The sequence below is a fragment of the Nicotiana sylvestris genome, chromosome 7, assembly GCF_000393655.2.
Source record: "Nicotiana sylvestris chromosome 7, ASM39365v2, whole genome shotgun sequence".
NCBI classification, from domain to species: domain Eukaryota; kingdom Viridiplantae; phylum Streptophyta; class Magnoliopsida; order Solanales; family Solanaceae; genus Nicotiana; species Nicotiana sylvestris.
Window position 1 is genome coordinate 48,179,849 of NC_091063.1, and position 11,032 is coordinate 48,190,880.

Here is an 11,032-nt window from a genome sequence, read left to right on the forward strand (position 1 = left end):
CTTTATGTCCCGTTATCCCCATCTTTTTCCCGACTCAGGTACTTCCTTCTTATGTCCGTTTGATGACGAACGGTTGTTTTAGAGGTGGAGAATGTGATGACCCAAAAGGTCATCACTTGTTTTAAAATGAATTCTGCTTTCGGAGGCCTTAAAACCTCTTTCGACATCACCTCAATTTGCGCGCACCATCCGGGCGCGTATCTGGAAAGCCATTATGTGAAAATCTATAAAAACACGATGAATTTTGATTGTAAAATGGATTTAAGTTGATTTCGGTCAATATTTTGGGTAAACGGACCCGGACCCATGATTTGACAGTCTCGGAGGGTCCGTAGGAAAATATGGGACTTGGGCGTATGCCCGGAATCAAGTTCTGAGGTCCCAAGCCCGAGAAATGAATTTTTAAAGAAAATTATTTTCTGGAATTATTTATGAGTTTTGGAAATGAACTGCGTTTAGAATTTGAGGGTATCGGGCCCGTATTTTGGTTTCGGAGCTCGGTACAGGTCTTATATGTAATTTAAAATAAGTCTATGAAATTTGGTAAGAAACAAAAGCCGTTTGAGGTGATTCGGACCCGTAGTTGTGAAAATTGATACTTTGAAAGTTTTGAGATTTTTCTTAGATTTCTATGCTAAAGTCGTTTTTAGGAGGTTATTTTGGCGATTTAATCGCACAGATAAGTTCATATGATGCTTTTGAGTTAGTATGCATGTTTGGTTTGGAGCCCAGAGGGCTCGGGTGAGTTTTGAAAGGTTTTGAACATGTGAAAAGTTGCAGGCTTTTGCTGTCTCAGCACAGAGATTTTGTTCTCGCGTTCGCGTGGTCCAACTCGCGAACGCGTAAGGCAATTTCCTCAAGTGCCAGTTTACTCTTTGCGAATGCGGTACTTGGGACGCGAACGCGAGGCTGTAGGGGGAGTACCCTTCGTGAACGTGTCCAGGCTCTCGCGAACGCGTAAGGCTAACGGCCTGGGGGGAGGGGTTCACATTTGTTCTATGCGAACGCGATCATCCGACCGCGAACGCAAAGGCTCTAGGAGCTGAAGCTCCACCAACGTGAACGCGAAGGTCACCTAGGCCTGACCCATCGCGAACACGATGTGCCTATCAAGAACGCGATGAAGGCCTGCCCAGTGATTTTTAAATAGTAAACCGCACACTCGGGATTAAACCAAAATTTCATATCTTCTTCCAAATGCCAAATTGGGCGATGTTTGAAAGAGAACTTCACCACAAATTCATAGGTATGTAATATTAGACTCATTTTCTTCAATTTCCATTAACACCCATTAGATTTCTAGGCCTAAATCATGTTCTTAAGGGTAAAAAAATTAGGGATTTAGGTAGAGTTAGGGCTTTTTGCATAATTGGGATTTAGACATCGTTTTGGATCGGAATTTGGAACTAATTACATATTCGGGCTCGTGGGTGAATGAGTAATTGGATTTTGATGTGAACCTCGTGTTTTGACCAAGCGGGCCCGAGGTCGATTTTTGACTTTTTGGGAAAAATGATAGAAAACTTATAATTGAGTATTGGGCATGAATTCTTTAGCATTTATTGATATTGTTAAATCAATTTGGACTAGAAACGAGTTGTTTGGAGGCGAATTCTAAAGGAAAAGCGGTGTTTGAGGCTTGAGTTGGCCGTGAAAGTTCGAGGTAAGTGTTTGGTCTAACCTTAGCTTGAAGAATTAGGAGTTGTGTCCTATTTGCTACATGTTACTTGTTGAGTACGATGTATAGGCATTGTGACGAGTATCTAAACGTTGGTGGCAAGCATGACCGTGAGTCTTAAATTGGAATTGTTGTGTTTTTAATAAATACTACAAATGCCTAAGTTGGTGATTCTCTATGTTGAGCAAGGATTATGATTATTCTCGTGGAAATTACATATGATTGAGTATTGGTGCTAGTTGAGGTAGTTAGATGTTGGGACAAGTTTGGTTATAGCTGATTTTCCCTTGCCGGGACGTATTTACTTATATTGTCGATTCCCTTGCCGGGATAGTGTTGTTTCTTTATTAGTCCCTTGCCGAGACTCTTGTCGTGATTGGTGTTGAACTGTATATGTGGATCGGGTTGCGCGCCGCAACAATATTATATTTGGATCGGGTTGCACGCCGCAACAATATTATGTTTGGATCGGGTTGCACGCCGCAATAATGATATAATTGGATCGGATTGCACGCCGCAACAATAATATAATTGGATCGGGTTGCATACCGAAACAGTGTTATTATGTTTTGGGATCGGGTTGCGCACCGCAACAATTGATAATACAAAGTGTTTGTATATTGGTTACGAGTTTCTTATTTATTTTGCTGTAAATTCTAGATCGTCCTTATGTTTTTGTCTTAGTTTACTGTTGGTATTGATATTCCCCCACAGCATGTACCCCCTCCCATCTTTACTTGTTTATTCCTGTTTTATTTTCTGCTGCATATTATATAACTGCACAGGTTTATTTAGTAGTCTGGTCCTAGCCTCGTTACTACTTCGCCGGGGTTAGGCTAGGCACTTACCAGCACATGGGGTTAGTTGTGCTGATACTGCACTCTGCACTATGTGCAGATCCCAGAGCGGCATCTTTTGGACCATAGTATTGGGTGGCTGCCTTCAGTCTAGTTAGAGATCTCGAGGTAGTCCTGCAAGCGTCCGCAGGCCCGACGTTCTCTTCTATGTTTATATGTATTTTGTTTTCATTTACTTCAGAGACAGATTGTACCTTTCTTTCTAGACATTTGTATGTAGTACTCGTAGTTGGTCCGTGATATTGTGACACCGGATTCCGGGTAGAGATGTATGTTGGTATTGTCGTACTGGTTTTGGCTATGTTATCAGATTAAGTCTTTCGCTTGTATTTATTTATCATTTATATTTCATTGTTGATCGCATGTCAATTTAAATTGTTAAAAAGGCTAAATAAAAGAGTTAGTGATTCTATATTACGCGGCTTGCCTAGCTTTCATGAGTAGGCGCCATCACGACTCCCGAGGGTGGGAAATCTAGGTCATGACAATGAAGATGGATGCACCCAAGAAGGAAAGAAGTCTGGCTCTCAGAATAGCTGAAGGTGCAGACTTAGAGGATGATAAAATGGCTATGATCACAAGGGATTTCAAGAAGTACCTAATGAGAGGAAAGGGGTCTTCAAGAGGTGCAACCTTCAACAAACCAAGGGCTCCTGAAAAACAGACCAACGAGGGCTGCTACAAATGTGGTAAGACTGACCACATGATCAAGAATTGTCCTCAGTGGGAAATTGAATGGAAGAAAGAAAGGGCTGAACGAAGAAACAAGAAGAAGGAACAAGTTCAACCTAAAAAGAACAAAGGATCAACAAACGCTATGGTTGCTGCTTGGGGAGAAAGCTCAGATGAGGATTCAGAAGATAAAGATGGAGATGAACAAGCACTTATGGCCATTAGAGAATTAGACGATGAACAAGAGGTAAATATGATTCATCTCAAAGACAAGATTAAATTTTTGTCTAAAGAAAAGCCATTTGAATTACTGCTAGACTTCATTGATGAGTCTGAGGTCATAAACAATGAGAAGGAACAACTGTCTAGGGAATGTGTGATCCTAAAAGCCAAGTGCAAAAATCTGGAACTCAGGGCTAGTGAAAGTGATAGTAAAAATACTGAGTTGAAGAACCAGGTTCTTGAACTTGACATCACTGTCTTAGAACTTAGATCTGAAAATTTAAAATTGAAATTAGGAACAGAAAGAAAGCTGATCACACACATCTCACCTTAGAAGAAAATCTAGGAAAAATGAAGGACGAGTTGTACAAGAGAGATGAGCAGATAAGAGTCCTAAAAGAAGATCTAGGCAAGGTGAAGCATGAACTAGACAGAACTTGCAAATGGAATAAGTCCTCTGATGCACTCTCCTGGATGCAAGAGCACCATAGTAGCAATAAGAGAGGACTTGGCTATGGCACCCCAACACCTAAGTGGGATCCCAAAATCAAGTACATCACACTTCCTGAGAACAAAATCTGCACACATTGTGGCAAGACTGGTCATTACAAAAGTGAATGTAATGCAAAAGAAAAGGCCAGTCAAAAGAACAAAATCTTTGTTCAAGAGAAAAATAGGCTGTCTGGATGGGCTAGAAGGAATTTAATACATCCCTTTGCCTATAGAAAGGGACCCAAACTAGTTTGGGTTCCTAAGACTAACCCCTTATTTTGTTAATGAGAGAGTATGTATATATAGTAGTTCGAAACTAGGTAAAATAAGGCAAGAATCACAATAATATAGTAATTATGGAACTCAGAACTAATTAGAGCAAAATCAGTACAAGTACTCCCTTAAGTTAAGGGAATCAGCTCAAACGGTAAGAACAAATAACAAATAAGGATGTTTTAGTTAGGGCGGAAAGCTACCTATCTTCTTCTGTCCTTATCTTCAATGCTAAATTCCGGAAGTTACTTTGAAACATCAACATCATCAAATACGGCTACTTCCGAATCCCTGTGATGAACTGAAACTGAGTCTGATTCCACTTCTTTCCTTTCCTTTAGCAAGTAATTCATCTATCTATTTGACTCTCTCAGTTGGTTAGCTAGTGTCATTGTCCTTCTGCTTGGGTAATTAGTTACTGCTGGACCCTCCGCATAATCATTGATTATTTACTTCTCCGTAATCGAACCTGCCATCCACACTGCCTCTTCCCCTGTTGATAACCTGGCCTTGGAACTGGCCAATGTATGATCTCTTCCACTAACCTCTTCCCATGAACTTCCGGAGTCCCTATCTAATAGTTACCCCCCTCCCTTACTGACTAAGGCTAAGGTGGTGTCAACCAAAGGGGCAAGAAGTTCTCACATAAATAGACGTTTGAATATTAGCTCAGTAACTCCATTCTCTTATGCCAGCCTTACCTCAATTCCCTTCTTCGCCTCAACTGCTAAAGCATCCCTTTCTGCAGCTCCTGGAACAGCCGAAGAATCTGGAGTTTATGATTCCAATCCTGAGGCAGGAGAGGGATCTTTATAGCTCAGCTAAGAAGAACCAGACATAGCAAGCAAAGAGACAAGTCTTGAACAGTCAAGATGAACACAAGCACATAGAGCTGATATAAGTTAGGCTAAAAAAACTCAGTAGGAACATATTCGAGGCAATATAGTCACAGAAACTCAAACAAGAACTGGTCAGTCATGCTAATACACAGAACCAAACGAAGAAACCTATAAAATTAAGGCTTTCAACATAGACGAGTTGAAGAGGTAGTAAAATCATAGAATCGGTCAAAATACGCAAGAAATAGAAGTTTAAATACAAAGAATCAGCTAAACAAAGTTTTAAAGAAGTTTTGAAACCCTAAATTTTAGTAGAAGGTGAAAAACACTTGAAATCAACGATTCTTGTGAAGAGTTCCAAGGAGAGTGTAGAACATTAAAGAAACAAACTCAAATCATCCTAGATCTGTACAGATCTAGAAGATATAGGAAGAAATTAGGGTATCAAAAGAAACCCATATAGAGATGAAACAACCTGTCTAGAATCCCAAGGATCGTAACAAATACAACACGATTTTTCTCGAAATCACATTAGAGTAGCCAAGAACAGACAATTGATGAACCCTAGATGCAAGTCGGCATGGACCTGGGCCCTTGAAGACCTTAGAGAAGGCAGACATGACATGAGAGAAGCCATTGGAGGCTTAGGAGACGATTAGAAGTCACTGGAGATGACCAGAGAAGAGAGATCAACATTTGAAGGGATAGGGTTAGGTTGAGAGTGTTTTGAGAGAGGAGAGGATCTTACGGCATCGGATATGGGAAAATGGTTAGGGTTGGGGGTCGTTTGGAATAAAAAAGGCAAGACTAAACGAGGGCCATTGATCTTTTAGATCAACAACCAGGATTTGATAGGTTTTGGGTCGGGTAGGTACATTTAGGGACTAGGTCGAGTTATTTAATCCGAAATTGGGCTAGGTATTGGGTTTAATTGAGGCTAAAATTGAAATGCAATTTGGCTAGATTTTAAACTGCCAATTTATCCCCATATAATTTTGTAATAAATAATAGATAATTTATAAAAAAAATAATTTCATGTACTAAAATGATTTAAAATAGATATTTAACATTTTAAAAATATAGAAGATCAATTTTATGCATATAAATGTAATTATACATTAATAGGGCTAATAATGCAATTATATGCAAATTAGTTTTAAAAACATAAATGGAGTTACAAAAAATGCACAAAAATATTTAAACAATATTTTGGCATAAATATAGGATTTAGATGATTAAATTATCAAAATAATAATTTGAAGGATTATTATTGGAGATTTTCTAAGTGAAAAAAGGAAGAAATAAATCAATTTAAAACCTTTTAAAATTATAGAAAAATTATAAAGACCTTGTGCATGCTTATATATGCATATATGTGCTATTTTGAAAGTATTTATGAATATTAAAAAATATATAGGGAAATATTGGGTATCAACTGATTCTTCGAGGGATTTTCAGAGAAAGCTTTGGTGTAACGATTCCTAACTTATTTTTGGTTGTATTCCATTAATCCATAGTTGTTTTCTTCATTAAATTAAGGAATTTGAGTGAGAAGTTGGGAAAAATGGGAGAAAGTTCTTCAACCGAATTTCTGAGTTTTGATTGGGATTTAGACACCGGATTTGGATAATTTTGGTTCGAGTGAACTCGTGAATGAATGAGTGTTCATAATTTGTAACTTTTACCCAATTCCGAGATGTGGGCCCGGGGAGGCTTTTTAGGGCGATTTTCCAATTTCTTTCCTTAACTTTGATTTCATTAGCTAGATTAGTTTTTTGTAGTTATATTTATGTTATGTAATTGGTTTTGGGAGCCTTGACTAAGGATAAAGCCCAAGATTGGAGGAGCAGTTGTCGGCTATGGGAGCTTGGAGGAACAGTGGTGACGCAAGCACTATATGGTCAGTGACAGTAAACTATATAAGGGAGGTTGCGAGAGAGGTGTTAGGGGCCTCGATGGGCGTCTCTGGTGGGCACAAAGGAGACTGGTGGTGGAATGAAGTGGTCCAAGGTAAAGTAAAAGCGAAGAAGGCGATGTACCTGAAGTTAGTGGGGAGCATAAGTGAGGAGGAGAGTCGAGCGTGTATGGAGAGGTATAAGGAAGCTAGGAAGGAAGCTAAGCTGGCAGTCACGGAGGCTAAAACTGCGACTTACAGTTGTATGTACGAGGAATCGGGGGAAAAAGGTAGGGAGAAGAAGTTATTCTGACTGGACAAGTTGAGAGAGAGGAAGGCTCGGGATTTGGACCAAGTGAGATGCATCAAGGACGAAGATGGTAGAGTATTGATGGAAAATGCCCAGATTAAGAGGAGATGACAGACTTACTTTCATAAACTTCTGAATGAAGAAGGAGATCAGGATATTGTCCTAAGGCGAATTGGAGCATTCCGAGAGTCACCATGACTTTGGGTACTACAGGCGTATCGAGGTTGAAGAGGTCATGGGAGCTATGCGTAAGATGAGAAGGAGCAGAGCAACCGAGCCAGACGAGATTCCGATGGAATTTTGGAAATGTGTGGGGAGAGCAGGTTTGGAGTGGTTGGATGAGTTGTTTAATGTTATTTTTAAGGTGAAGAAGATGCCGGATGAGTGGAGGTGGAGTATGGTGGTTCCATTGTATAAAAACAAAGGTGATATCCAGAGTTGTAACAATTATAGGGGTATCAAATTACTGAGTCATACCATGAAAGTGTGGGAGAGGGTGGTTGAAGAGAGGGTAAGAATGACAGTGTCTGTATCCGACAACCAGTTCGGGTTCATGCTGGGTCATTCTACTACATAAGCTATTCACCTTGTTAGGAGGTTGGTGGAACTGTACAGAGAGAGGAAGAAGGATCTGCACATGGTGTTTACTGACCTAGAGAAAGCGTATGACAAGGTTCCTAGAAAAGTCCTCTAGAGATGCTTGGAGGCAAAAGGTGTGTCAGGTCCCTACATTATGGCGATTAAGGACATGTATGATGGGGCTATACTCGGATTAGGATAGTAGGAGGCGACTCCAAGCATTTTCCGGTTGTGATTGGGTTACACCAAGGCTCTACGCTCAGCCCGTTCTTATTCGCCCTGGTGATGGACGCGTTAACACACCATATTCAAGGGGAGGTTCCATGGTGCATGCTATTCGCCGATGACATAGTTCTGATTGATGAGTCGCAAGCTAGTGTCAATGAGAGGCTGGATGTTTGGCGACAGACCCTTGAGCCTAAGCGTTTCAAGCTAAGCAAGACGAAGGCGGAATACATGGAGTGTAAGTTTAGCGCTGAGCCGGGGAAAATGGGCGTAGATGTGAGGCTTGAATCACAGGTCATCCCAAGTATAGGTAGCTTCAAGTACTTGGGGTCGGTTATCTATGGATGAAGTGGAGGTTAGCATCTGGAGTCTTGTGTGACCAGAGAGTGCCACCATTACTCAAAGGTAAGTTCTATAAAGCGGTGGTTAGATCGACCATGATGTATGGGGCTGAGTGTTAGCATGTTAAGAACTTACATATCCAGAAGATGAAAGTAGCAAAAATGAGGATATTGAGGTGGATGTGCGGGAACACTAGAATGGATAAGATTAGGAATGTTGATATTCAGGAGAAGGTACTCATGGCTCCCATTGATGACAAGATGCGGGAAGCGATGCTCAGATGGTTCGGGCATGTTCAGAGGAGAAGCCCAGATGCTCCGGTAAGGAGGTGCGAGCGGTTGGTCGTGGAGGGCACGAGAAGAGGTAGAGAGCGGCCTAAGAAGTATTGGGGAGAGGTGATCAGGCAGGATATGGCTAGGCTTCCAATTTCCGAGGACATGACACTTGATAAGAAGATGTGGAGGTCGAGTATTAGGGTTATAGGTTAGGAGGTAGTTGAGTCTTGCCTTCGTATCTTTGTGAGACTAGTCTGGTAAGTTTTTATTTATTTATTATTTTATTTACTATTTCGCTTTTCAGTGCAGGACATATTTACTAGCTATCGCTTATGCTTTGCATCTTTCTTCTGGATTTCATGTTGTTCCTATTCTTCATATGATTTTCTGTAGTGATACAAATATTGTCTCCTTTTATCTTTTTCTTTTCTTGAGCTGAGGGTCTTTCAAAAACAGCCTGTCTACTCCTTCGGGATAGGGGTAAGGTCTGCGTACACACTACCCTCCCCATACCCCACTAGTGAAATTTTACTGGATTGTTGTTGTTGTTGTAATTGGTTTTGGCTAGATTTGGGCCATTCGGAGTCGAATATTCATGGAAAGAGCATTGTGATGGATTGATTTAAGCTTGGTTCGAGGTAAGTGGCTTACCTAACCTTGTGTGGGGGAACTCCCTTTAGGATTTGGTATTGTTTTTTTATATATGAGTGTCGTGTACTTGAGGTGACGAGTGCGTACACAGGCTATTTGTTGCAAAACTCCGTTTTCATTAAGTAAAATACGTGTTTCTCTTTTACTAAGCTACACTAGCATATTTAATTATCCTATTTAGTTTAGAATAACATGTCTACGTGTCTTAATTATTTATCTTAACTCTGTGCAGTATGCTTAGTCAATTTCTTGATTCTTCCTTGACTTTTACTTAGTCTAAATTGTAGGATTCCGTGTTGTAGTTGTATTTCTATTGTTTAAGCTACATATATACTTTGGGTCTACAGAACGGTATTCTGGGAGATACCCCTATACTGCATATTTACTTTGGGACTACAGAACGGTATCCGGGAGATCCCCCTACATTGCATATTTACTTTGGGACTAAGGAATGGTATTCCGGGAGATCCCCCTGTACATTTACGTTTGAACTACGAAACGGTATCTCGGGATATCCCCTGATGTTATCTCTGTGTACTGAGCTGTTACCTTCTGTGATTTCATTCTATTAAATTTCAGTCTTTATTTACATACATACACCAGTAGGGTCTGACCTGACCTCGTCACTACTCGACCGAGGTTAGGCTTGGCACTTACTGGGTACCATTGTGGTGTGCTCATGCCCTTCCCTACACATATTTTTTGTGTGCAGATCCAGGTACCACTTATTAGTCGCATTATCAGTGAGGCGAGACAACTTTAGAGACTTCAAGGTATATCTATCGTGTCCGTAGACCTCGGCGTCCCTTTCTACTCTTCCTCGTGTCAAACACTTCTTGTGTTTCCTTTTGTTAGACTCTAGAGTATAGAAGCACTGCTTTCTTTCTGTAGTTTGTGACTTACGATTGTTCCGGATTTTGGGAGAGTTTATGTACATTTCGAGAGTGATTATTGTATATGCCGAGTGACATCTTAATTTCTTATTTAAAAATTTTCTATTAGTTGTTAGCTTTTATGTTTTCATTTCATTTTCCGCAAATGTTATGCTTACCTAGTCATAGAGACTACGTGCCGTCACGATAGTTCACGGAGGGAGAACTGGGGTCGTGACAATTTTTGGCACATTGTTGCATTTCCAAGGCCTCCCATGGATGTGTTTGGTTCCATTGGTTCAGCCTTAGAAATTGTTGAGTTTGCCGTTGGTGTGCTTGGCAAATCTATGGCTGGGTCTGGTTTCAACTTCAGAAACATCATAATTGTAATGACTCGACTGGTTGTTTTGAGAATTAGCATTCTATTCGGTGGCTTAAGGTCTCGAGCCACTTTGTATAATGTATTATGACTAGCGTGTGTGGTCGAGTTCGGATTTCGGATGATTCGGGATCAATTTGGATGAAGGATTCTTGTTTTAGAAACTTAAATAGTAAGAGTTGACCGAAGTTTGACATTTGTGTAGACGACTCCAAAATGGCATTTTGATGATTCCAATAGCTTAGTATGGTGTTTTTAGACTTAGGCGTGTATCCAGATTTGGATTTGGAGGGTCGTATGATAATTTGAAGCATTTTGGCAAAAATTAGAAAAGTTGAAGTTTTGGAAGGTTAAGAGGTTTGACCGGAAATTGACTTTGTTGATATGGGGATCATATTAAGATTTCGAGAGTTGGATTAAATCTGTTATGTCATTTGAGACTTGCATGCAAAATTTGACATCATTCCAGTTT

General features: G+C 40.3%; 2 protein-coding genes across 2 annotated transcripts; both read left to right on the forward strand.

Annotated features, from left to right (window-relative positions):
* The first annotated feature begins 6,892 nt into the window (after positions 1-6,892).
* Positions 6,893-7,240, forward strand: LOC138873093 (uncharacterized). Its single transcript, XM_070151529.1, has one exon. The coding sequence runs from the start codon at positions 6,893-6,895 to the stop codon at positions 7,238-7,240; it is 348 nt and encodes a 115-aa protein (XP_070007630.1).
* An 861-nt stretch (positions 7,241-8,101) lies between these two features.
* Positions 8,102-8,871, forward strand: LOC138873094 (uncharacterized). Its single transcript, XM_070151531.1, has 2 exons — positions 8,102-8,335; positions 8,527-8,871. The coding sequence occupies exons 1-2, from the start codon at positions 8,102-8,104 to the stop codon at positions 8,869-8,871; spliced, it is 579 nt and encodes a 192-aa protein (XP_070007632.1).
* The last annotated feature ends 2,161 nt before the right edge of the window (positions 8,872-11,032 follow it).